Source organism: Lampris incognitus, chromosome 11, assembly GCF_029633865.1.
Source record: "Lampris incognitus isolate fLamInc1 chromosome 11, fLamInc1.hap2, whole genome shotgun sequence".
In the NCBI taxonomy this organism is placed as follows: domain Eukaryota; kingdom Metazoa; phylum Chordata; class Actinopteri; order Lampriformes; family Lampridae; genus Lampris; species Lampris incognitus.
This window is the reverse complement of record NC_079221.1, coordinates 34,643,403-34,669,772: the sequence shown is the minus strand read 5'-3', so window position 1 is coordinate 34,669,772 and position 26,370 is coordinate 34,643,403. Positions and strand designations below refer to the sequence as shown.

Below are 26,370 nucleotides of genomic sequence, written 5' to 3'. Positions count from 1 at the left end.
AAACAGAAACACTCAGAGAACGGAAGAATGAAGGATACCAACGGAAATAGTTGGCATCAATGGGAAGCTGATTCTAGTGGTCCATATGCGGTGAGTCAAGTGATGTGTTTAATGTCTCTCTGTTCTTATTCCACCGTCTGTTCTCTCTATCTGTCTCTGCAGGCTGTGCATCCTCCCACTTGCTAGCCGTGTGTCCGAGGGCTGGTGGCTGATCCCACAGCCATGTCTGACCTAAAGCCCCCACCATCATGTGAGAACCCCTCCACCTCCTCCGTCCCAGCTTCTGCCGGCCTCCCTGCTGGCTGTGCCTCCTCCTGCAACCTCGCCATGGATGTGGAGCCCTGCGTCACCACCGTCCCCCTATCTCCCAACCCCCTGTCCTCCTTCACCCAGCAGGGACATGGCGTCTCTTCATACCACGGGCTCCAGGGGGCTCCCTTTCCACTTCTGGCCAGGTGTAACAGCAGTACCTTGCTCACCAACTTGGGGCTGCGGTACTGCTCCAACAGTCCGGGGCCTCGGGGTGGACTAGGGCAGGACCCAGGGACCTGCATCCACACTGCAGGTAGTGGCAGCAGGCCTTATAGGAGCATGGAGAACCTCAGCTGGAACAGTGTGGGCGAACCTGGCCTTTATGCTTTCAGTGGCACCCCCTGTAGGAGTGTGGACAGTGAGTTTGTTTTCCACTGCACCGCAACTAGTCACTGGTATGACGGGCCCCCAGATGGGTCCGGGGTGGAGGTCTGTGGAATAATGCCCAACCCAGAGAGCCTCGCCTTCTACCCTCGGCGGGGAGTACCCAGGAAAGACCTACCCCTCTTCCCTCAATTGCTATTCCCCAATGGAGTGGATGAATGGGATGCCCGAAGGGGCTTGAGGGAGAAGCTCCGTCTCCAAAGCGCCAGGTCAGCAGCAGAGCCTCTTAAACCCCTCCCACTGCGACCTCAGCCAACTCTTGGTGCCATGCCCCTCCCTGGATCATGTGACCAGGAGGGAAGGCCCCATCCAAATCCAATGGGAGCTGGCTCCCGACCACTGTGTGCAATGCGCATTACCAGCCCCGAGGAGATCAAACAGGAGGTTCTGAGGCGCCTGCAGCTCAGACGGCAGAGTAGCACACCCAACCTAGCTCTCCACAGCTCCCCAGACAGTCCAAAGGTGGCCAAGTCTTTCTACACCACAGACAACATTGCTGGTAATGGGGGTAGCGCGGATCCCGTGTCAGAGCGCCGCAGACCCCCTGTAGGCCGCTTGCACATCCCCACCTTTGAGGAGTTCAAGAGGATGAGGCAGAGAGGAAATGGGCACAGCAGCAGCAGCAGCAGCGAACCAGTGGACTGTGAAAAGGCTGAGGTTGAAAGGCCACAAGGCACAGTTGGAGGTACAGCCTCATCCGCAAGAATGGGCTGTCAGTCCAGCTCTCATGGAGGAAGGATAGAGGGAGGGAGCATGGAGCGGATAAATGGAGGAGAGAGAGGCGAGGAGAGAGGAGAGAGGACAGGTGATGACAAGAAAGAACTGCAAATTGTCTGCTCCTCTGATAAACCTTCCCAAAACCTGGCAAATGGTACAGATGCCGGAGATACCACTTCCTCCTCTCCCTCCAATGCCGCCACCAGCACATCTTCTCCCATCTGCATCAGCCCGGCCCCACGTTCACCTCTCCAGCCCCTGGCTGGCTCAGCCACAGAGAAGTGCCCCATGACGGGGGTCCAAGAGGGAATCGGCAGGCCCAGGAGGAACAGTCTGGAGCCTGCTGGGTCTGCACCTTTTCCTCCAGGCAGGGAACTGTTGGAACGGCCCTCCAGCTGCTGCCCTGCTCTGCTCCTGGAAGGGACCGACCTCTCCAGCTATGGAGCCAAGATCTACAAGATGAAGGATGGCCTCATTGGCTCAGCGCTGGACCTCATCAAGAAAAGGTTAGTCACGGTGGGATGGCTGGGGGAATGTAGGGAAGTTGGTAAGAGGCGGTGTGTGTGTGTGTGTGTCTGCTTAAGTGTCTGTTCCAATTGAGTGGACAGTGTTTTGGTGTTTGTGTGTCTCCGTGTGTATGTTTGTATGGATGCACAGCTTGGTTCTCGATCAGACAACTTAGGATATCATTTTAATGTTTTATTCAACTACTGTATAAATGTGAAAGGGCTCAATTAACAGAAAATCTATAGAACTCCAGTGCTACATGCCATATTGAAGAGGTAACACAATTTTTTTTGTTTTTTTGCCTACATGTGCCTAATGTGTGGTCTTGATTTAGAATGAAACCACAGCTTTGCGCAAACAAGCGCGTTTTTCAACCCGATGAGCCTCTTTGTTGGCGAAATTGGATATTGATGTGGTATACATCTTACCACTGCGGCAGCTTATTGCAGCAGTGAACACAAAAGTGTGCATGAGTGTGTTAGCCGGGTGTTAGTACATATGTGTTTATGGTTACAGCCTACATGTATACGTGCATCTGGAAGTTATGTTCTTTATTCCTGTACCTGCAGACTCACATCTGAATCAGTGAGTGCTTCGTGCCGCTGTGTGTGCGTACGTGGATCCATTTTATGTTTGTGTGTTTTGCTACATCGATTTATCTCACTTACTAAGCTAACAGCTGCTGAAGCAAACAGGGTCGGCTCTCCGTGAGAGGAGTTGTGTTTGTACGCGAAGGGGCCCGGAGACTCGTGCAAGACGTCTTTGTGGGCCGGAGGCTGGCATGTGATGGGACAGATTGGCACAAGTGGGACTGGCATCCTCAGAGGATCTGCTTTTTCTCTGTCCCCCCCCCCCCCTTCTCCTTTTTTTCTGTTGTAAGTGGCAGCTGGGCTGGCTTTTGGTTGCTGGCTGAATGCATGGACGCTTCAGTCTGCTGTGGGTAAAGTGATCAAGCACAGACAGGAGGAGAGCGTGTTTGGGGACCGAGGGCCATTTCAGCCAGGCTTCTGTTCTGTCGCCGTATTAGACCCTGAGCTTAGAGGGGCAACGCGATAAGGACTATAGAGGGATATAACCTCCAATTTCCTCCAGTCTGGAGACTGCGATAGATTAAAGATAGACAGTATCTCTGTCTGCCTGTCAGCGCTCTCCACTGGCTGTCATCACTTTGTCTGCTCTGCAAGAAGGGATGATGGATGGCTGAAGGTTAGCTGCATAGAGGCAGCAGAAAAATACATGTGTGTGTTCCGTATCTTTAAGTGTGTGTCTATATGCTTGGGTCTGTTTGTGTGTGTGTGTGTGTGTGTGTGTGTGTGTAGTCATGCTGTTCATTAAATGTACTTTTAAGTGCAGAGGTTTAAATCCTATATGGGCAGCGAGCGACAGCTCATGAAGTGCTGGGTCAATATTACCTTTTGTCCAAGCCGGTTATTCTATTGTGTTGTGCGTACGCCTGTCGCTTAACATCAAGTATTTCCTACGGATCTACATTTGCCTTACATGAGCTCTGGGCTTTGTGAATATTTTAATATTTGGGGCTATATCAATTAAACATGATGATATGCTGTGTGATCCACGCACCCCTGGGGCTCTTTGACTCCACCAAACAAGTCTCTGTGTTGGAGCGCCCCGCGGAGCTCCCCCCTGCATAACAATGGACTGGAAACCCCAGTTCTCACTTGGTTATTACTTTCATGTTCACATTATTACACCTCAGAGGCTTTTATGGAATAAAAGCAAATGAACGTGAGGCAATGAAACAGCCCCACTGCAGTCTAATAAAGATGCAGCCATCACGGCTCCTGTCTTTTTTCTATATTTATGTTCGATAGCATCTCTATTGGGGATTATCTGCTAGATGCACACGCTGAAATGGAAAGTTCAGATAGAACTGAATTTAGGAATCAGGGGCACTTTATTTGTCATTTCATTTCATTTCATAGACTTGCACACATGAAATGAAACAAAATGTCGTTTCCCCCCAGTCCACAGCAGCGCAACACAAAGACAAAAACACATAGCTATCCAAAAACTACAAGAACTTCAAGAACACATACTAACTAACACATATATCCAAATTAAAAACAAAATTAAAAAATAAAATCATTGTCCAGGAGAACAAAGGCCAGCCAGGATGACTGTCGATACTGCCGGTCTGCATGGGCTAGCAGTTAGCTTAGCCTGCCCCGCTTCCACGTCCTGTCAGACCGCTCTCGGTGTTTCCTCTTCAGGTGCAGCGCCAGGCAGGGCCTGTCTTTTTTTCTATATTTATGATTGATAGCATCATTATCGGTGTTTATCTGCTAGATGCACACGCTCAAATAGAAAGCTCAGATCGAACTGAATTCAGGAATCAGGACTACTTTATGTTTCATTTAATTTCATGTACCTATGTACATGGGCTAGCAGTTAGCTTAGCCTGCCCCGCTTCCACGTCCTGTCAGACTGCTCTCGGTATTAACTCCCTGGGCACAGCTCCAGGCAGGGACCGTGGTCTTTGGGCCCACCGGAGGCAGCAGACCAAGCTCCCCCAGCTGATCCAACGCCAGCTCTCCCAGCCAGACACCCTCGATGACGCCAAAAACACCACAGTCAACGCCAGGTGAGGCCGCCGCCAGACCGCTCTCGGCGTTATCGGAACTGCCGGTCTGCATTGTTCATATGACTGATTTGAGAAAATGACGGCCAGGCTAATTTTAGTGTCACATTGTGCCGTGGTGAGAGGTGATCTGTCACAGGCAGGGGTCTGGTAATATATGACTTTTCAGGTTATTACCCCCCATGTGTCATCTGAGGGATGACAGCGGAGGAAAAGCTTTAATGACAATTTTTCCAAGCGGAAACCAATTCAGGCCTTGATGGCTGCGTCCTCAACACCTTATTAATTATATCTGCCTGCTCGCCCCTGGCATCCGCTCAGTTTGGACAAGACTGCCGGACTGACTTTTCTGTTAACTGTTTCGTGTAAAACAATTACAGTGTGACGAATCCAGTGTTTTAGAATGAGGTGTGTGTGTGTGTGTGTGTGTGTGTGTGTGTGTGTGTGTGTGTGTGTGTGTGTGTGTGTGTGTGTGTGTGTGTGTGTGTGTGTGTGTGTGTGTGTGTGCTATCGTTAATTAATTCAGCTGGTTTGAAAGAGGGAGCCCTGAGACAAGACGGTATTACGTAAGAATTCATGTCCCATTGGTGAAATGTGATTCTCCGTGACCGACTCGGGAGAAGGGCAACATTTTAGCAGACCAAATGAAGTAAAAACAGACAATTAGAACAGCTCCAGAGACCTGGACAGGTCGGTGAAAAGCGGACAGTAAAATTTTCTGCCGATGATGACACGAGTATGTGGAGAGCGAGAGGGGGAATTCGACTCTAACAAAGGTCATGGGGTAGACATGAACACAGCGTATTTTGAAAAGTGACTGCCCAGGCATTGTTGAAGTTCAATTATAGATTTTTTTTCTCCTCACCCGAGGACTTAGGGAACCGGCTGAACTGCTAAGGGACCATAAAGTCCTTTACGAACATAAAAAATTGCCAAAACTGCAGCCGCGCGGCTCTACTGTGTTAGCAGCAATATCATACTCAATTCAGCTTGCTGCACTGTGGCGCACACCGACGCCTGACAACAACATGAGCGTGCATGGTTTGGTTCGCTCCAGTTTCTGCAGATGGCTAATGCCGTTCTTTCAAGTAAAGATGGCTGACGGGGCCGTTTCGTTTAAAACAAAAGTAAATATTCTGCCACCATTGTCCACATGGTAGAGTCTAGTTTGGTGTGATTTTACAGAACACTTGCTGCTTTCACTAGGTTCGGTTACTGTGTGTGTGTCTGCGTGTGAACCCTCCTGTGTATACCTAGGTCCGTGTATGCATGCATGCATTCTCGGTTTGTGCACATGAGTACACCCATATTGGCTTTTCTGTTCCCCTGTATCCCTGTGTGTGTGTGTGTGTGTGTGTGTGTGTGTGTGTGTGTGTGTGTGTGTGTGTGTGTGTGTGTGTGTGTGTGTGTGTGTGTGTGTGTGTGTGTGTGTGTGTGTGTGTGTGTGTTTGTGTGTGTGTGTGTGTCTGTCTGTCTGTCCAGACAGCTGTGCTGTGGAGAACAGGCTGTGCCCACATGCTGCGAGCAATGGCTGCCCTGTTAGCAGACAAAGGAATGAATGAGCAGTATGTGTGTGTGTCTGTCTGTATGTATGTATGTATGTATGTATGTATGTATGTATGTATGTAGCCCCTAGCCAGTATCCCTGTGGTCTAGAAGTTCAAGTGTTAATGACCACTGATGCATCTAATTACTGTTCTCCTCAGTACCTTGGAGGTGGCTCCTCCCTGGAGGAGTTAAGAGGAGCAGTAGAAGGGAGAGCACTAGGAAAGGGATGGAGGGCAGGAGGAATGAATGGCAAAAGAACCAGAAGGAGGGATAGAGAGTGATGAGTGGGACAGTGGCCTGGGGTGGATGAGATAGAGGGAGCCAGGGAGAAGGGAATGAATGAATTTGTGGACGGTGGGAGGAGAAGCGAGCTCTGGCAGGAATTATAATTTCATGTCTTGTCCCTCCCTCATCGCTCCTTTCTCCCCTACCTTATCACCCTTTCCCTTTCTGCTCCCTCCATCACGCTCCCTACACTTATTGTCCTTTCCTCTCTTCTCTCTGTCTTCCTCCTGATCCTTCTCCCCTCCCTTCTCTTTCTCTCTCTACCTCCTGCTCACCACTTATGCTTTAATCATTTTTCCCTCTCTCTCTCCCATCCTCTCTTCTGCCTCCCTCCTACCCTTTGCTTCACTCTCTCTCTTTCCCCCTCTCTCTCCAGCTGCAGTGCAGAGATCTCAGCAGAGGCTCTCGTCAGCCTGTCAGGTGACCAGAACGGAGGCTCTGACATCACCGCCCCCCCGACCGACTGTCAATCCTCCCCCGTCTCCATGGCAACGGCGGCAACGGCCTGCGGAGCGGAGGCTGGCGACGAGGCGCCTGCAGGAGGAGGAGAGGAACCGGCAGAATGTGTAAGGACTCGCTCTTCTTTCTCTTTTTCGCTGTTTCATGTCATTCATTGTCTCGCATGCTCTTCTGCTCACCGCCTCTCATTCAGGCTCGCACTTGTGAGTGCACAGATGCGTGCGCATACATTAGCATTCAAGGATGGTCAGGGCAAGGAGAATGCGACACACACACACACACACACACACACACACACGCACTTACATGTACACAAATGCGGGTGTGCATGAACACGTTACACGTGCGCAATTTCCCCACATGTTCGGATGGAGATGTGTGGTGACAGAACCTGACAGGAGCAGGCATGCAGCGCTCCGTCTTCCAGCGATACCTTCGACGTTTTAGGATGCGGTAAAAGAGGATTAAGTCCTCCCGCCCTCATCCCCCTCTCCACACTCACTACCGCCACCACCACCTCCCACCTCCGGATGATGGCTGCTGGTGGCAACTCGGCTACTTCGTTTCCAGCTGTCCGCATGCCTTTGCTCCACTGGCTGTCTGCAGCCCAATGCTTAAGACTTAGCCGCAGCTAGCGCTAGTTTTCTCCTCTACCTCAGCTGTAACCCCAGCCGTGTTCTCAACCCCACCCCCACCCCCTGCAGGAGGTGAGTTGGAGGAGGAGGAGGTGAGCGCTGTATTGACGGAGGTATCGCTCTTGCTTTGTTGCGGTTGTCATGGGTGGTATGATGCTGTGGGGAGTTTGTGTCTGAACAGTTATGTCACACGGTGGGCTCATCGCTTACGGATGGACCCGCGATATGTTATTGCGTGCCTTGCTGCAAATCCCGAAGTGGAGAGACTTCCTCTGCATTCCTGGTCTCCGGGACTCATTAGTACACTGCAACGAGCGGCTGCTGCATGAATTACCCCGCCGTGTGTTATTCGAGCCCTACGGGTTGCATCTTTCGTTTTCCTGTGGAATAGAAATGAAAACACATGCCTTCCTCTGTCCTTCACCCTCCTTAGGGGGGGATGAGTAGGTATGGTAACTGTTCTCGTCAACGAGAACAGAGTTGTCATGTCATCTGAACGAGGTAATGAGTTACGTGAAAGAGGGATAATGAAAGACCGACTCCTGTGGGCAGAGGCGAGGAGTCAAGTCATACGCCGGTGACCTTTGAACCCCTACCACCCTCATCCAGTAGGCCCAATTCCTGGAGGCGGAACAGAAAGATTTTACAGTCTTAAAAAGGCTTTGTAGATTATTGCCGAGGACGGGGCCATCCCTTTCCTTATCTGCAAAGACAGGTTTTGTGAATTATTCAATTCTCTTGGGGATGTTCTTATCTTCAAGGCTGGGCTGTTTCAACTCGCAGTAAGAGGAGTTATGGAAAAACATGTCGTCATCTTGCATTTAAGTTAGGGTCTCTAAATATTACAGGACCTTATGGATGATTTGTTCTGTGTTGCAGCTGGAAAAATTGGATTCCTGACAGTTTTGCAAGTAGGCTGATGGATCAGAGAGATAACCAAGACTTGTTATGCAACCATATTATGATACTGGACATGGGCTCATCATGGACCTAATAACTCACATTAGCACGCGGGCACACACACACACGTGCACATACATGCAAACACCACCAAAGAGAGAGAGAACGCAAGCATGAGACTAATTACTCCTACATTCAATTGTCAGACTCCGTTTATCAGCAGCAGCTACACCTTTTTCTTCCATGCGTTGCCATACCATCCTGACCAGTTGACTGACATGTGTGTCTGTCCAATCAGCAGCATTTTGGGCTGGGCTGCAGGCGCTCCAGCTCAGACGCGGCCTATGAGCTGGCTGAGACAGTGAGGGCGCAGCGCGAGTGCCGCCTCCGGCCCCACTACAGCGACCCCATGCCAGCAGATGCCGCCAAGCGCAAACAGCTGGAGATGAAGATCGCTGCCGCCGCCCGACTCCACAGCCAGCGCAGGGACAGGGACCGAGAGAGAGAGCGCGACAGAGACAGTGGTGAGTCCATTTAAAGAGTTCCCTGCGTGGGATAGCCAGGTTAATGAGCACCGGGAAGGCAGGTGAGCCCCGGTAACAGAGGTTTTTGTCCCGTCTTGTCCTGTTTATCATTTGAGCTGATACTTTTGATCAGAGCAGATATTGCATATTGAAAATTAATACACAATGTAAAATGTTTTACTGATACATTTGTCCACATTAAAGCTTCTGCCAGACGTTTTTCACTCAATATATATTAGTCTCAATTTAATTCTGATACCTCTTTATGACTGACATAATCAAATTGGACTGTCAGTGAGAAGATTATATATTGCTCGTCTCTGGGTCAGATTCCCATCAAACTCTGAAAAAGACATTTTACGGCACACAGATGGGACACACGGCCACAGTTAGAGATACATTACCTCATTGTTGTACATCTTGCAAACGGCTGTTTTTCCAAAACACCACTACATCCTTCACTCTCCTCTGCAAAACAAATGCACCAGCTACCAGAGGCTGCATGGAGATCTTTGCGATAACAGGAAATGCTTTTTCTGTTAAACACTACCGCTTTTGTCCACAGGTGTCCGCAAAGTCAACGAAAATTCAAAACTCCTCATTGCAGCTTTAAATTCAGTTTACATTGCCTTAGTAGCAGTTTGCATCTATATGCAAGTCTAAAGTAGCATTATGTTCCCTTGTTGCAATGAAAATTAAACACACTGCAAAAATGCCATTTCAAAACACAGACAATATCTAGCATATTCAAGTAAGAAAATCCCCAAAATAAGCAAAATAATATGGCGGTGCATTAAGACATTTCAACTAGGGAAGATTTCTGGAAACAGGACCAGTATTCTCAAATCACAGTAAACAATCGTACATAGTTCTCTATGAGTAAATGATTCTTCAAACGAGATACTAAGATAGTTCAGTGGTTTTAAACCTTGTCCAAATACACCGTCTTTACAATGCAGCTACATACAACGTAGTCTTCTTGCTGTCACATTATTCATCCCGTTAGCCGTTGTTTTAATGGTTTAAGCGACACTCATTTCCACCTGAATGACTTCCATAAAATGTACAGTGTCTTCAGTTTGGTCGCTTAAGTACCTCCATTCACATCCAATGAATGAAAAACCAAAACACAACACAGTCATTGCATTGCATAGTCATCGTTCACCACTCTTGTCCTGGATATCCTTCCTTGTCAACGTTTTTGGCATAGAGCCCCACGACAGCCTCTGTGCATGAAGCCAAAACGTCTTACATAAACATGACTGACGATATTATATGAATCCATCTGGAGGACGGTTGAATCACAGCTATGTGTTCTTCCTACCGTCAGCCCAATCCCTGTAAACTGATTCTGGCCCCCAACTTTGTACAGTAGATTGAATGATTTTTGGGATGCTGTAATCTGTCCCTTATGGAGAACTGCCTGTAGCCCCTTCTGTTTACAAATCCCTCTACTTGCACAGTACTCCATGCCCCCACGCTGTGCCTCTCACATCTCAGGGCGGATGAATCATCCTAAATTGCGTATAAATCTAAATGGCCGTATTTCAGCAGGCCCTCCAACTAAGCCCGGCATTTGACAAGCTGCCCTGTTTTTAAAAGATTAAGGTTATTAAAAGCCATGTTTGTTTATTGCATATGTCTTACACAACTCCATGTTGAGCTTGTCTTATAGCCTTTGCCCTCCCTGATTCCCCAGTTAATACCCTTAGCTTCCCTCTCAGCAGAAACTCTCTGACACAGGCCAGGGGCCACAGAATGCCACTCAATAGTCAAGTATGGCAATATGGCAACATGTGCCAATGACAACCTTACTGCTCGCTTCATTGGATACAGGAACTTGAATGTTAAATATGTTAAATAGCTCAATCAAGTATATTTATCAAGTGTAGATGTCAGACCTGTTTGATGTGGGGATCGCCAGTTCAAATCCCCGTGTTACCGCCAGCTTGGTCGGGCATCCCTACATACACAATTGGCTGTGTCTGCGGGTGGGAAGCCGGATGTGGGTATGTGTCCTGGTTGCTGCACTAGCGCCTCCTCTGGCCGGTTGGGGCGCCTGTTTGGAGGGGAGGGGGAACTGGGGGGAATAGTGTGATCCTCCCACATGCTACGTCCTCCTGGTGATGTCAGGTGAAAAGAAGCGGCTGGTGACTCCACATGTATCGGAGGAGGCATGTGGTAGTCTGCAGCCCTCCCCGGCTCAGCAGAGGGGATGGAGCCGTGACCGGGACGGCTCGGGGGAGTGGGGTAATTGGACAGGTACAATTGGGGAGAAAAAAAAAAGGGGGGGGGTCCAAAAAGGAAAAAAAAGTAAGACCTGTATGATGAATCAGATGTGTGAATATGTAAACCGTCTGATATCTTTCCTTAGCAGCACAACAAACACATTTTATTTCTGTGATAACACACACACACACACACACACACACACACACACACTCACACTGACACACACAAATTTCTACTGGAACAAAGGTTTAACTCTCAGTTATAATCTAATAATTGTGGATACATGTTATCTTCTTTTGTTGTTAACAATTGCAACTACCTCTGCCCCCCCCCAGCTCCAGCGGCATTGCGTGGTCGTTCAGAGCCCCGGGGTGAGGAGCGCCAGGGGTGTCTGGGCGTGACGCGGTCCGGGCAACACCGCTGGAGCACTGTCAGCAGCCTGAGCGCTGACAGTGGTGTGGTGGGACTCAGCGACGAGAGGGAGGAGGAGGACAGCGAGCCCCGCCGCTACCGCCGCAACCGGGGTGCTGAGGTGGAGCGGGTGGACAGCGGTATTGGACCGGGCCTGGCCCGTGGCTGGAAGAGACCCTCCGCCTCTCTTCGCGCCTGGGAGGCCCAGAGACCGTGCCCAGACTGTGGCCAGAGGGACGGCATCTCCAAGGAACGCAGCGAGGGCATGTGCGAACGCTGCTCCAAGCTGCGCACTGAGAGGAAAGAGGCCATCCTTGAGTTTCTGAACACAGAGTCGAGCTACGGCGAAGACCTACGAATCATCAAGGAGGAGTTTTACTGCCCCATGCAAAGTGCCGGGCTGCTGACGGCCGAGCAGCTGGTCATCGTGTTCGGGAACGTCCAGGAGCTGATCGATGTCAATGATCGCTTTACTGAACACCTTCAAGACAGCATTGACCAGGCCTTTGACCAGGTGACCCATTCACATACAAACACATGTACCCATACATACACCGACAGGCATGCTAGAAGCACGGCACATTCATTTTGGTGTTCTGTAGTTTGTATCATACCGCACTACACAGTAATCTGTACAGTTAAAAGCTTATGTTTACAGTAGTTAAGGTTAGTGGTACAATGCCAGTCTAAACGCATGTGGTTTGGTTCCAGGGAGATGAGGACCTGCTGACAGTGTGCATTGGAGAAATCTTCCTGGAGTTTGTCAATATGCTGCCAGCCTTCCAGACCTACTGCCTTCAGCAGTCCACCTCTGTCAACATGCTCAATGCCCTGGAGAAGGAGAAGGAGCTGCTCAGGTATACATTTCTACTGAAGTGGCAAGTGGTGGCCATTATACCACAGCTTTTTTCTGCTATTTGTTGTATTGTTCTTCACCAAAGCTGAAATCTGTGATTTCCCCCAATCTGTCCTTGAGAACTACAAACAAGGTGTAACAGCCAGGTCGTTGTGTGCAGTCAGCTCAGTAGTAACCAGTCCCCACCCTTGTAAAAATGACAATCCCTGGACCAAAGCTAACACAGACAATCTGATATATTAAAACTACACCAAACTATATGGGAACATTTTTGTAGTGTAATATTGGTTGTAGAATTGGTAGATTAGCTGTCCAACACAAGCAAGCACCAGTGATATTTACTGTATTATTTATTGCCATTATTAATACTATTGTATGACTGCTGTACTTTTGTGATACTGTTAGTTATAACCTTTCAGCATGTTGTAATTCGAGTGGTCTGAGAGAAAACTAGACTTCTGCACCTCCTCTTGGAGCTGTACTCAGACGTTAAAAAAAATCTAGTCCGGGACAAAAGATTTTAGCCAATCACGGCTCATTTCAGAGAGAGCGGGCGCTCCTATTGACTGTTGTACAAACGCAGATGAGCGTGCACGCAGTTAATTTACTTCCGCCCTGCCCCGCCGGTTGCTTGTGGTTGTAACCCTAAAAACCAGCAAGACCAACTTGAAATGGCTGCTTCACATGAACAATATTAGTGTTACTAAGAGATTGGCTGGAAAAAAAACTTACATGGATAGATTATCAACTACAATACGCGTTTCGTGAATCTCGCTTTCACATTTCCTGTCTGTGCACGCGTGTAAGCTGAAGAGCGATGCGGAGGTCATTCGGTGGGAGGGGCTTAGCGGAGTGATACGAGGCAGTAGAGAGGCGGAAGGATTTGCATTGGAACGTTCAATGTTACCGACTGCAGCTTTAATTGCCTTGATCTATTCTTTTATTATTCTATTAATTCTTTCTGCTGCTGTAGCACCTAAATTCCCCCGTCTGAGGATTCGTAAAATTAATCTAATCGCCACGTCGTCATTACGTTTCAATCAAAGGTTGCATCAGTTCATCTGGATTCAACGTTTATTGACAAGTACGTTTCATCTCTCAACTAAGTGACATCTTCAGTCTAAACTGACTGCGGGTACCCCCACCCCTTATAAACAATATAGTACAATACAGTTGCATAACGACCGAAACCAACGACTAGTTTCATATGCAAATATCGGTGTGACCTTTAACTCTACTCACACCCATATTTGCATATGAAGCTGGTCGTTGGTTTCGGTCGTTATGCAACTGTATTGTACTATATTGTTTATAAGGGGTGGGGGTACCCGCAGTCAGTTTAGACTGAAGATGTCACTTAGTTGAGAGATGAAACGTATCTGTCAATAAACGTTGAATCCAGATGAACTGATCCAACCTTCTTTGGTTTTCTTACCTGGATTATTGAGCATGCATCAAGACATTTTGACTATGTTTCAATCCTTTTCCTGCTTAAGTAGAGACGTGTTTGCTGCTGCACCAGTGTTTGACCTACCTGGTCAAAATGTTCCAACAGTGATGTATGGAGAGTGTTTTTAGCAATGGTAAATGTTCCAGTTAGTATTATATAACCTGACTATATCATCCAGATGGATAAAAAAAAACTATTTAATAATGGAAAAACATCCTAGATTTCAGCTTCAAAATGTAGCTCAAGTCGCCATCCCATCACACACAACATAAAGCTCGATGTCAATGAGAATAAACATCTACTTTTCAATGTCGCTATCCACAGCATGAGATAGGCAGTGAGTTTTTCATACTTGGAGTAGAAATGACAGGACTGCATAAGGTTTATAACATTCCAGAGACATTCCAGCCCTTTCTTCCTGTTGCTCTGTGCGAGGGGGAAGAGTCACTTTGGGAGCCAAGTTTCCTGATTCTACTACAGCTATGCTGAGTAATTCGTAATGGAAGAGACAGAAGGCTATCACTAATTCATTAGAGAGCCTATTTTGAGTAGAGAGCTCAAATCAGTGATATTTTTAGACCCAACCACAGCTCACCCATAAGACATGGGCTGTCCTGTGATTTCCATTAATCAAAGGGAAAATACTTTTTCCATGGACAGATTGTAACCATTTCTCTCTCCTGTCTCTATTTTTTTCCTCTCATTTTTCCTCTAGAATCTTCCTAGACGTGTCCCAGAATGACAACACGGCACTGCGTCGCATGAACCTGCGCTCCTTCCTTATGGCGCCCCTCCAACGCGTCACCAAATACCCCCTCTTGTTGAGCCGCATCAGCAAGGCCACCACCGAGTGCCACCCGGACCATGCACGTCTGCGGGAGGCTAAGAGCCGTGTGGAGTCCCATCTGGAGCACATCAACATGAAGACCAAACAGGAGGGCACCGGAGTCACCTGGTCCCTGCGCTCCTTCCGCCGCGACAGCCGCAAGAACCGCGAGGTCATCAACATCGAGATGCGGGAGATGTCCATGAAGACAGTGGGCTGGGCCAGGGAAAACACTCGCTTTGTTATGGAAGGGCCGCTCCAGCTGTCCCAGCCAGCAGATGGCCAGTGGGTGAAAAAGGGCAGCAAGGCACTCAAATTTCAGAATGTCCAGAGTCTGCTGATGGTGCGGATGCAGCAGGCCGGGGAGGTCCCAGGATTGGGAATGGACCCGGGGGCCAGGGGGGACCAAGTGGAGCTGGCAGGAGAGAGCATTCGGGACGGCGTGCTGGTTCTGATCAAGGACAAGAGTAGCGGGAAGTTCACAGTGCTCAGAGAGCCAATACGCCTGGGGAACTGCGTGGTGTCTGCGGACCCGGAGTGCGAGGACACGTTTGAGGTACTCGACATCCGACGGGAGTCCTTTGTTTTCCGGGCGTCGGACAAATCCCGCACCCAGCAGTGGTTCCGTCAGATCAAAAGGTACACGCGAGACCTGGGCCCCTGGAGAAAGAGACGCAACGCTCTGCCCAATATTATGATCAACACCAACCAGACCCGCTCCTGAGGCACACCGTGTCCCTCTTCTTGCTAGACGCACCCTTGTAAATACCACCAGAGACACACTGACAACATGAAGGATTTTTCTGAATGACTTCACCGGTGGTTTTTCAGATTTCAATGAAAAAAGGTCTTTCTCACGTCTCATAAGGGTAAGATTGTGAAAACATACAGCACTTTTTCCTTTTTTCCCCCCTTTTTCTTTTATTTCACAAAACTACAAGTGCGTCATACTGTCTCAAAATGATGTATGAATATATATTTTAAGTTGGAATAACCCAAAAAAAAAGACTTGGGTTGGAGTGCCGCCAGCCTTGATTGTAAAGACTGCTGTTGAAAAGGACAGAACTGTGTTTTCAGTATACTAAACAAGGCATCTGTTGAAAAGCATGACTGCAAAAAAAAAAGAAGCAAAATAGTTGAAAAAAACTGTAACGTTATTTTTTTTTTAAACAAGAGGCACAGGTTCAGTTGAAAAAACTATCACCTGGGTTTGGTATGTGTTCTTTGGGAGACGTGGTTTGCTTGCCTGGCCAGTAGTGAAGTCAGTCACTGCCCTCTCCCATCCGTCTGTCTGCCTCCATCTACTTGATGCTGGAGCCAAAGCAACGTACACTGCCAGAGAAGCAGTTTAGCCAGGGCCGCTCATTAGCAGGTAGTAGTAGAAAACGGGGCGAACCTCCTGTATCACTGTGTTTTTGGTGAATGGTGACATAACAGCAATAACTTCTGAAATGACAGTAGGTACACACGCATTTCCTCTCTCAACAACTCCGTCGGCTTTCTCGAGATAACGCTTTTCATGACCCTATTTTGGATGCGAGCGGTATTATTAAGCAGCACTGGTTGAATTCAACTGTAATCTTTCCATCAGGTCTTGTTTTGTCAGTGTTAGTGTCGTTGTACTGGATGGACTTGGCCCCCTCCCCCCGCCTCCCCCTCCAACCCATAGCATCTCATCACTAAGTTGGGTTCCTGTTCCATTGGGAACCCGTGGAACAAAATAAAATCTTAGTGCCATTATAGAGCTGTCCGTGGGAACTCGTGTCCGCCCCTCTTCAGAGCTCAGTCACCCTCAAATGAACGAGGTCAAAGCCTCAATTTATTACACGGTCTTCGACCGTGATAGTGGGTTAGTGGGCCATGGAAGGCCCCGCTCAAAATGTCCCAGACATCTCACAAGTCATCACATGGTTTCACAGCTGTGTGCTATTAAATGACAAGAAAGAAAAAATTCTTTGGTGCCTTGGTATTTGATTATGCTAAATTAACTAAGATATTTGTAATTGCCACGGTTGCATTTACACTGAAGAACTGGCATAGACTGCCCCCTGTTGCCATGAGACAAAATGGCACTTATCTAGGATAGATACTCATGGGCAATACAGCAGTAATCGTTCCATGTCCAGTACCTTGCTGCTAACGCAGGGTCTCCTGGTTTACCGGTTCTCTCTGTCCTACTTGTTTTGACTACTCCTGACATGTTTTTATTGTTATTATTATTACTATTATTATTATGAAGGCTCTGATTTCTGTTTGATGCACTTTATGATTCATTTCTAGATCCAGAAAAAGGTGATAGAACACACACACACACCGGTAAAACTGCTGTTAGAAACTGTATTATGTTGTGTCGTATATTCAGTTCTGTGTTCAAAAAGAAGCCCAGATGACCGGAGCAGGTCAGCTGGCCTTTTGCTCAAACCAAATCCTGTGTTGGTGTCACAGAGCAGCGCTGCCAGAGGACGTCGCTGAGGTCTGGGGGGGGGGGGGGGGTTACAGCACGCGCCTGGTGGTCACTGCCATTCTTCCAATGGCATCAACACTGTTAAGAACCACTTCCACAAATCCACACAAACACTGCAGCTGCCGCCACTGTCCATAAGAGGACGCCATTTTAGACAACCCTCTTCTCCGAATTAGACCTGCTGAGTTACAAACCGTTTCTTTTCCTCTGTATTTGAAAGACCTTATATTTCCCGATGTAATATATTGTGAATTATATTAAAATATTTTAAATGCAACCCTTGCGTTCTCTCATTTCTCTCAGGTGTAAGTGCTTGGTAAGCACAATTGTGCACACAGAACTTAAACTCGCTGAATAATCTCATCTCGCTCAGGGACTATTTCACTGTCTGTGGTTCTTAAATGTAAAGGTACATGGAAGTGAACCGTTACCTAGGAATATGTGCATTGCATTTGACTTTTTTTTACTTTAAAGCACAACATAGAGAACAATGTGAACCCATGCATCAAAAGATGTGCAAAATCCACTGGTGGCAACGGGAACAGAACTATCACCGTTATTTCAGACACAGCTGAGGACCCCCATGAAGTTCAACCTAACATAACCAATGATACACAGGCGATTCACTTTTATCCAGCGTGCCTTACACCACCACCACCACACTCATGGGCAATCCCAAGGGGATTCACACCACCAACCCTGGCAGTGCTTGTGCCATGCTTTCATAGCTGAACTGCAAAGAACCTGAGGAAGAAACTTTGTTGAACCTATGTAAGAACCATTGTTCAGTGTTGGAATATTGATTCTTTTTTCTTTTTTGTTGAGATACTTTATTAATCCACATGAGGTAATTGGTCTCTGCATTTAACCCATCCTAGCTGTGTAGCTAGGAGCAGTGGGCAGCTGCGGCACCTGGGGACCAACTCCAGTTCTTTCCATTGCCTCGGTCAAAGGTACAGACAGGAGTATAAACCCTAACATGTATGTCTTTTTGATGGTGAGAGGAAACCGGAGCACCGGGAGGAAACCCATACAGACACAGGGAGAACATGCAAACTCCACACAGAGGACGACCTGGTATGACCCCCAAGGTTGGACAACCTCGGGGTTCGAACCCAGGACCTTCTTGCTGTGAAGCGACAGCGCTAACCACTGTGCCGCCGTGATGGGAGTAGATTTGCTATTCCACTCTGTGTACCCGCACTTTCACATTTACCCGTCATTAATAAATTCCATGGCTAGCACAAATAACATTAGTTTTAGCCCTAACAATGGCATCAAATCGAGCTGCATTTTCAGCTGTCAAAGAATAAACATGGCACTGAAATTTCAAAAAAAATGTTTTTAAAGCATTTTAAGAGCAACTGATCCAAAAAAGGATTCTGATCAAACAATTATAATATACAGCACATATGGAAATCAAATGGAATCATTTGTAAGCAGAGTCAAATTCGCTTATAACTCCAGGAGACAAAAGCATGTAATGAACAGAGCAAAAGCAGAGTATTCCTAGAAAATACAACTAACTACACTATACAAGCAAAAAGGAAGTGACTGAAGCAGACTGTCCAACAAACTGAAAACTAACATGGCGTTGTATCGAGTGAAAAACAATGTTCCACGCTACAAATGAAGCCTAACATGCAGCACGCCACCCTGTTGGAAGAACCTTCAACATGGTGACTCATGACATCATAATGTGTGATGTTATCCAGACAAAGCATCGCTTCACAAACAAAAGGTGAAAATGGCACAACAGACACACTCCACTGGCACCATTCTGCTGGCGTACCCTGACAGCTGTATAAGTGACCCTAACAAGATGGCGAGGCTATAGCTTTTATTTCCTGTCAAGGGCACGCAAGTCATTTCTTTGGCTCAGCCTTTCCTGGGGCCTCATTTACAAAACTTCCCACGTGAAAGTTCTGTGTGTTTTGTTTTTTTTTTTTTTTTTTATATATATATATATATATACAGTGCAAGCCAAAGTGGTGATCTGCAGATAGATTTTTTTTCCTGCAATGAACCAATATCAAAAACTAATCAAATTGCTATTAACCAAGGTAGCAATTTAAGATGATAAATGCATACATTGTTTGTTTTTTTTAGCCTTTATGACAGTTTACATCATACGATCCGTTCAAGTACACATTCTTATAAATGAGGCCCCTGAACTCTCTAACGAGTCCATTTGGATAACTTAACATTTTGACAGCATATTCAGAGGCCGAAGAAATAGCATCATGCTTTAAGACATTTTTATAAAAACGAGATACTCACTTTTGTAGTTTACCAATAAACACAAACAACCACAAAACATAAGCTCAGCGTGGCCGCACCTCTTTTTTGTGTGGCCATCAACTTTCAAAAATTAAATGTCAATATCGTGTAACTCAGCGACAAGAACGTGGGAGTTTCACTATCACAAAACCAACTAACAATGAAAAATGTTTACTGGATGACGCTGTCACAAATGAACTTTTTTTCTTTTTAAAATACAGCATCTTATGGAACCTCCTAATTTAACCATCAAACCGATGTTAGTTGTGTCGCCAACTTTTCCACCTATCCTGACAGACTGTCATCCTTTTGAAAGACGCTGCTCATGTATGAACACACACACACACACGCACACACACACACACGCACCAGTCTCTCTCACAGTCTGTCCTAGGCTGCCGGGGCCTCAGGCAGACCCCTGGGGTCGTGACCCAGAGTTGGGGGGGTGAGGTCTCCAGTCTGCAGCAGTCGCAGAGAGGTCCCAGCCTAGAGTAGCTCGCCACCCTCCCCCTTGGGCCACCCTAAGTGTCCCCACAGCACGTCCACCTCCAGGGTTTACTTGTCTCCCCCGACGTCGGACTCCTTGGCCAGGCCACGGATGGACAGGTCATACACAACCTCCTCGATCTTCTTCACGTCGTACTTTAGGCCGTCGTATCGCTTGCGCAGGGGGTCGTTCTTTAAGTTGAGCAGGCGGAAGCCAGAATCCAGGTCGTTGATGAAATTGGAGATGCGAAGTGGCCTGCTGTAATCGCCCGCCGTCACACTGTTCACCGCTAGCCGCGACTGGAGCAGAAAACAAAGAGGAGGTGTCGAAGCCAAATTCACAGAAATTCTCTTCGTGTTCTCTGAAATGAGGTGTAAGCTGTTCAGGTACATTTACAGAGCACAGACTTTCACAGCCATCCCGTCAACTCTGATGACTGGAATTTCCTTGGGGCAAGCAAGACATAACACTTGAGGTGTCCTTTGGATGACTAAAAACAAGCTGTTGTCACATAGTAGCGTACGCAAAATTTTAGTCAGTGTCACCACATCTGTGTTATTCAATAATCAATGTTCACTGACTTTTCAGTTGTAAGACACAACATTTCTTTCATATATATCATGTATTAACCTTTACTTTGTTTATTAATTTCACTGCAAAACATCTGACAACACATCACAAAGGTTACAAAATTTCACTGAATGAAGCTCACACTCCCAATGACAAACCTTCTTTAAAACTCTTTGCTTAGGTCATCAAAAGCTTTTGATGGTCTAAGTAAAGTGTTTCTTAATCTATTGCTTTCCCTAAATTGTAAACCCTGATAATCTGGTGTGGAAAACTGCAACAATATAACATCACTTTCTGTCACTTAGAATAAAAAGGGTAATGCTTGTGTTCTTTTCATTAACAGTGTAACAGGATTCAAAGCATCGCAGATGGTTAAGAACCCACAGGACTTACCAGTTCACTGGCCATGATAAGTACACCTGCTAAGTAGTCCTCCACATCCAGGTGAAAACCTTTCTCTCGGACTACCTCGACTGCAGGGTGGGGCAAAAAGGGGAGAATTTTTTTTTTTTTTTTACAGACGGCAGACCAAGTGAAAGAGTAGAACCCATCTTATATATAATAGCACTTACTGCCAAGAATCTGGGCCACCTCCTCCCGGGTCACCAGACCCTCGCTCTCAAGGTAGACCACAAAGGCTGCCAAAAAGGTCAAGCGCTGCAGAACAAACCGCCAGTGTTCATGGAACCTTGAATGGGGGACGTTACAGAAAACAGAGGAACAAAACATCTGTCAAGCACAATCTCAGTAGGGTTTCAAATTTCTGACTTCATATGACACAACTGAAACAAGTACTTTAAAAAATCAAGTATTTTCATTCCTAGCTCAATGATGCATTGTCATCAGAAATGTAGACTTTTATTCAGAACTCATTTTGTACACTAAAGACATTTAAAAATTGTTGACTTAAGCTAATTAAGCTTGTTTTCAAGTGAAATAAAATGTTCCTCCAGAAGCTTTCAGTTAGTCAGCCACACAATTTCTACAGGAAAATGTAGTTTTCAATTTAGTAAATTAGTTTTGCTTTACTATTTTTCCCTCATGGAAGTCAATGGCAATGAAAAAATAGTGACAGCTGGTAGTCAAATTGTCAACACTTTCATACTAATCAAAGATATCAAATTTTTAACAGTAACAGCCTGAAGCAGGCAAAAGTTTGTCTGCTTTTAACGAGCCCATATATTACCCACCATTACATCTACTACTTCTAACTAATTCAGCTCTTTTTCAAAAAGAAATGAATATAAGAATGTAGCGATTTAACAGAATAAATACTGACATATTCGTCTAACAACATTTGAATTTATGACTAAACTATTTAACAGGGAATACACTTCATGGCATTGATTCCCCTTTCAAGTGAAAGGGAAATGGTTAACACAAGAGCACTTATGCACTTTTTATTCTAACCCACCTATTTTCTCCATGAAATGTACATTTCTCAATAAACTGAATGGTTCAGGTAGTTCCCAGTACTAGTTTCATATAGTATTCAAGGCCAAAAGAACCCCTTTAAAAAAAATGCCGGAAAAAACAAAAACAACCGAATGCCCCAGCTTTTTAATCATGATCATATCTAAATATCTACAATGAATGGTCTGGATAACTAACAAAAAAAAGAAGAAAAAAAAGCAACTATTCTAAATGTGTCTTGAGAGAGTGGGATCATACCTGTAATACTGTTCCACAGGAAATTTAGTTTTAAGGTCTGCAAGGTGTGTCCTAACTGTGCAGAACAATTCCCGTGCCTTTTTACATTTACTTGGAACTGTTTGGACAACGGAAATAAAAAAGCAAAAAACAAAACACAACATCATTCAAAAGGAGCAGTAATAAACAACGTAGATAACTCAACTTCAGTCACCAGTCATGAAAATCAACCAACAAGTCATGAAAATGCCAGCTGTGCCAGTGATGGGTCATGGTGGTAACAGTGACATAGATGATCACAACAGTACTTATTCTATTTTACTCACTTTCTTTAAAACCACATGGTTGGTGTACACTTTGGAGTACTGTCAGGATTTCCCTGGCAGTCTGTTCCAGGACCTGAACCACCTTGCGAATCTCCTATAATAGTGCATACAAGGGTGGTCATGAAAAAAAGTCAGCAGAAAGCACATTCAAGCAAGAATTTCGGCTCAACAATGTGAAATGAATTCATATAATGTTCTCTATCAACGTGGACAGCAAGTCCAGGTTATTCCCAAGAGTCACTATGCGCACACTATCTTTTAGTTACCATTTGCACCACGCATGTAAAATGTTGGCTAAGCGAGTGCTAAACATCGATAGCGCTTAGCTTTGATACTAGCTAGTTAACTGGTGATCGTGCTTGTTTTATCAATACCTCTCTTACGTCCTGGTCCGCACTCAGGAAGCCTTGGATATAGCTGAACATCTCGGTTACAGACATCGTCTACAGTTCACAGAGGTTTCGCCGATGTATTTTGAGAAACATAAAAGCAATTCATCAACGTGCTCACGGCTTGCGAGGGTTTCCGTTTGTTAGATATGTCGCAGGGAATTTACGTCATCACTCAGCGGCCCTCCTCACTGGCCCCGCAGCACCTCATCGCTCCTATCGGTTGTGTTGTGTATTTCTGTTAAAGAAAAACAACACTAAAGAATCAGAATCTGGTTTATTGGCCATGTATGTTTGTACAAACATGTAATTTGACTCCGCTTTCGTGGCTCTCTCGGTGTACTTAACACAACACAGCAATACAACAATCTTAAGAGATATAAACAAGGATTGGCTTATACAGGCAAAATGAGAGGCGATAAAGTGCGATGGTGCAGAGACGTTAGCAGGTTACTTTGCTGTTAGAGCCCCCACACTATGGAACTCTTCCTGTTGAGCTGAGACGAACTAAGTCTCAAGCTTCTTTTAAATCTCGTCTCAGAACTTTTCTTTTTATCAAAGCTTTTACAAATGTTTGATTTTTTTTAAAATGTATACTGTTTTTATTTTTACTCTTATGTAATCTTACTCTTATTTTTGCATTGTCTGGTTTTATTTTATTTTATTTTATTTTTTGTGAAGCACTTTGTAACATTATTGTTTTAGAAAAGTGCTATATAAATAAAATTATTATTATCATTATTATTGTTATTACTACTACTACTACTACTGCTATTATTATTAGCATTCACACTATTGCTGTGCAGTTCTTTCTTTCTTTATTTTTCTTCCGCCCATTTTTGACACTTTGTAGCTCCTTCATACTTTTAGCTACTGAAACCATTCAACTATCAAAATGTTCGACTCATTAAGGGCATTATTGCTCTCCTTTCAGATTTTCCATACCTTTTGAACTTTTTGAAATATTCAACTTTTTTCAGCCATTTTTTGAATGGGAGTCAATGGGGGACTTTTGCAACCTTTCCACCTCTTTTACTCCTTCATACTTTTAGCCACTGAAACCATTCAGGTATCAAAATGTTCATCTCCCTTCCGCGTCCTGTCAGACCGTGACCTCTTCAATGATCAGTCTCAGCTGACTGCAGGTGTCCCCTCCCCTCCCCTATAAACAATACAGTGGCATAACGACCGGAAACAGCGATCAGTTTCATATGTAAATTATCACGCCATTAACTAGTGTTTCAATGGGAATGTGTACTATTCAGAGGATTGGGAATAGTTGCAATCAAAACATTATAAGATGGCGACAGATAATAATAATGATAATAATAATAATAAATCAAACTTATACAGCGCTTTTCTAACACTCAAAGTCGCTTTACAATAAACGGGTGAAACAAGACAACATAACACAAACATACAGGGGTGGATGGGAAGGGGGGCTACGAGAGGTAGAAGCGGTAGCCACATACGACACTAGCAGTACTCTCCGACTTAAACACATACAAAAGGGCAAGAAAAACAAAAACAACAGCACAGTAGACGTTGATTTTCTGTAGGGGTTTACTCCTGTAGCATATTCCTCTCCCGAGGTAACCACTAGGCAGTGGTACTATTTAACCCATAGACTGGGGCTGGTTCGAGGTACTCTCAGCCCCCCCCCCCCCAGGTCAAGGCATGGTCATTTCCTCCTCTCATAGATGACGTCTTTAACATCCCGTTCAAACCAGCGTTCCTCTCTATCAAGGATATGCACATCCTCATCCTTGAAGGGGTGGCCGCTGGCCTGTAGGCGGGTGTAGACTGTTTCTATACCTGGTTGTTTTGGTGTACAGTACTCTGTAGCGCCTACCAGAGGGGAGGAGTTGGAACAGGTTGTGACCAGGATGTGACGGGTTTGCAGTGATGTTGTCTGCCTGTTCCCTGACTCTGGAGATCTATAAGTCCTGAATGGAGGGCAGGTTGGCACCAATGATTTATCTCTGTAGACTTAACTGTCTGTTGTAGTCTGTCCCTGTCCTGTTTAGTAGCCAATCCAAACCAGACAGTGATGGATGTGCAGAGGACAGATTGGATGATTGCAGTGTAGAACTGAATCAGCAGCTCCTGGGGCAGGTTGAACTTCCTGAGCTGGCGGAGAAAGTACATCCTCTGCTGGGCCTTTTTGATGATTGTGTCTATGCTGGATGCTCACCTTAGGTCCTGGGAGGTAGTGGAACCCAGAAATCTGTAGATTTTCACTGCAGACACCATGCTGTTGAGTATGGTAAGGGGGGTCAGTGTTGGGGGCTCCTCCTGAAGTCCACTGTCATCTCCACAGTTTTGAGTGTGTTCAGCTACAGGTTGTTATGGCTGCACCAGAGGGCCAGCTGTTCAACCTCCCATCTATTTGCAGACTCGTCACCACCCCGGATAAGGCCAATGATGGTTGTGTAATCTGCAAACTTCAGGAGTGTAACAGACGGGCCACCTGAGGTGCAATCGTTTGAGTAGAGAGAGAAGAGTAGAGGGGAGAGCACACGTCCCTGGGGGGTGCCAGTGCTGATTGTCCGGGTGCTGGATGTGATTTCCCCAAGCCTCACCTGCTGCCTCCTGTCTGTCAAGAAGTGTTTAATCCATTGGCAGATGGGTGGGTTTGGAGTGGAAGATATCTGGGACGATGGTGTTGAACACTGAGCTGAAGTCCACAAACAGGACCCTTGCATATGTCCCTGGGGAGTCAAGGTGTTGGAAGATGTACTGCAATCCCATGATGCCTGCACTTTCCACTGACCTGTTGGCTTGTTAGACAAACTGCAGGGGGTCGATTAGGAGGCCTGTGATTTCCTTCAGGTGGGCCAACACCAGTCTCCCAGAGGATTTCATGACCAACGAAATCCTTTTGCTTTCAGCCCATTGCCCTGACAGTCATTTTCATGATTGTTAGGGAGATGGGCCTGTAGTCATTTAATCCTGTGATACAGGGTTTCTTGGGGACCGGGATGATAGTGGCGCTCTTGAAACAGAAGGGGACTTCACACAGCTCCAGTGATCTGCTGAAGATCAGTGTGAAAACGGGGGCCAGCTGGTCAGCACAGACTTTCAGACAGGAGAACGTTTTTCAGACTTCAGTCTCTGGAAGAGCTGATACACGTCCTCAACCAGATCCTGAGAGTGGATCTGTGTTGAGCACATGCGGTAAAAGATATAAAAGTCAAGTCAATTGTATTTGTATAGCCCAATATCACAAATTACAAATTTGCCTCAAGGGGCTTTACAGCAACACAACATCCTGTCCTTAGACCCTCGTATCGGACAAGGAACCAAAAAAAAAGAAACTAAGAATTAAATTAAAGATGAAAAACGCATAGAGAAAAAAAATCAATTCTAGGAATTACATATATTAGCAGATTTCTATGCATAATTCAACGTCAAACTGAGCTTTATTTGAAATCCAGTCACAGCTTTCAAATGGGACATGAGCACACAAAAAACAAACGCACCGTTCATGATGCAGGTGCTACCTTGGTAGCCGCGTCTCTCATCTGGTTACTGGAAGCACGAGGAGCTTGAGGACAGG

At 46.1% G+C, this 26,370-nt stretch overlaps 2 protein-coding genes across 2 annotated transcripts; one reads left to right on the top strand and one right to left on the bottom strand.

Moving 5' to 3' along the window:
* The first annotated feature begins 222 nt into the window (after positions 1-222).
* Positions 223-15,369, top strand: si:dkey-91i10.2 (uncharacterized protein LOC555224 homolog). The gene is made up of 7 exons (XM_056288912.1): positions 223-1,919; positions 6,729-6,918; positions 7,516-7,518; positions 8,645-8,870; positions 11,438-12,027; positions 12,225-12,370; positions 14,535-15,369. The coding sequence occupies exons 1-7, from the start codon at positions 223-225 to the stop codon at positions 15,367-15,369; spliced, it is 3,687 nt and encodes a 1,228-aa protein (XP_056144887.1).
* Positions 15,370-17,939: 2,570 nt separating this feature from the next.
* Positions 17,940-22,954, bottom strand: tsn (translin). Its single transcript, XM_056289780.1, has 6 exons — positions 22,797-22,954; positions 22,423-22,516; positions 22,118-22,214; positions 21,019-21,134; positions 20,840-20,919; positions 17,940-20,175 (listed from the first exon to the last, which is right to left on the bottom strand). Exons 1-6 carry the CDS (start codon positions 22,860-22,862, stop codon positions 19,945-19,947), a joined length of 684 nt encoding a protein of 227 aa, XP_056145755.1. The 5' UTR covers positions 22,863-22,954; the 3' UTR covers positions 17,940-19,944.
* Positions 22,955-26,370: the final 3,416 nt, after the last annotated feature.

What these genes read in the sequence shown, in the direction of transcription:
- si:dkey-91i10.2 (XM_056288912.1), top strand. Translation starts at nt 223, where the DNA reads ATGTCTGACCTAAAGCCCCCACCATCATGTGAGAACCCCTCCACCTCC. An exon ending in CTGGACCTCATCAAGAAAAG is followed by an intron (nt 1,920 to 6,728) that starts GTTAGTCACGGT and finishes CTCTCTCTCCAG; the next exon opens with CTGCAGTGCAGAGATCTCAG. An exon ending in AGAGCGCGACAGAGACAGTG is followed by an intron (nt 8,871 to 11,437) that starts GTGAGTCCATTT and finishes GCCCCCCCCCAG; the next exon opens with CTCCAGCGGCATTGCGTGGT.
- tsn (XM_056289780.1), bottom strand. Translation starts at nt 22,862, where the DNA reads ATGTCTGTAACCGAGATGTTCAGCTATATCCAAGGCTTCCTGAGTGCG. An exon ending in CGGACCAGGACGTAAGAGAG is followed by an intron (nt 22,517 to 22,796) that starts GTATTGATAAAA and finishes GCACTATTATAG; the next exon opens with GAGATTCGCAAGGTGGTTCA. An exon ending in ACCATGTGGTTTTAAAGAAA is followed by an intron (nt 22,215 to 22,422) that starts GTGAGTAAAATA and finishes TTGTCCAAACAG; the next exon opens with TTCCAAGTAAATGTAAAAAG.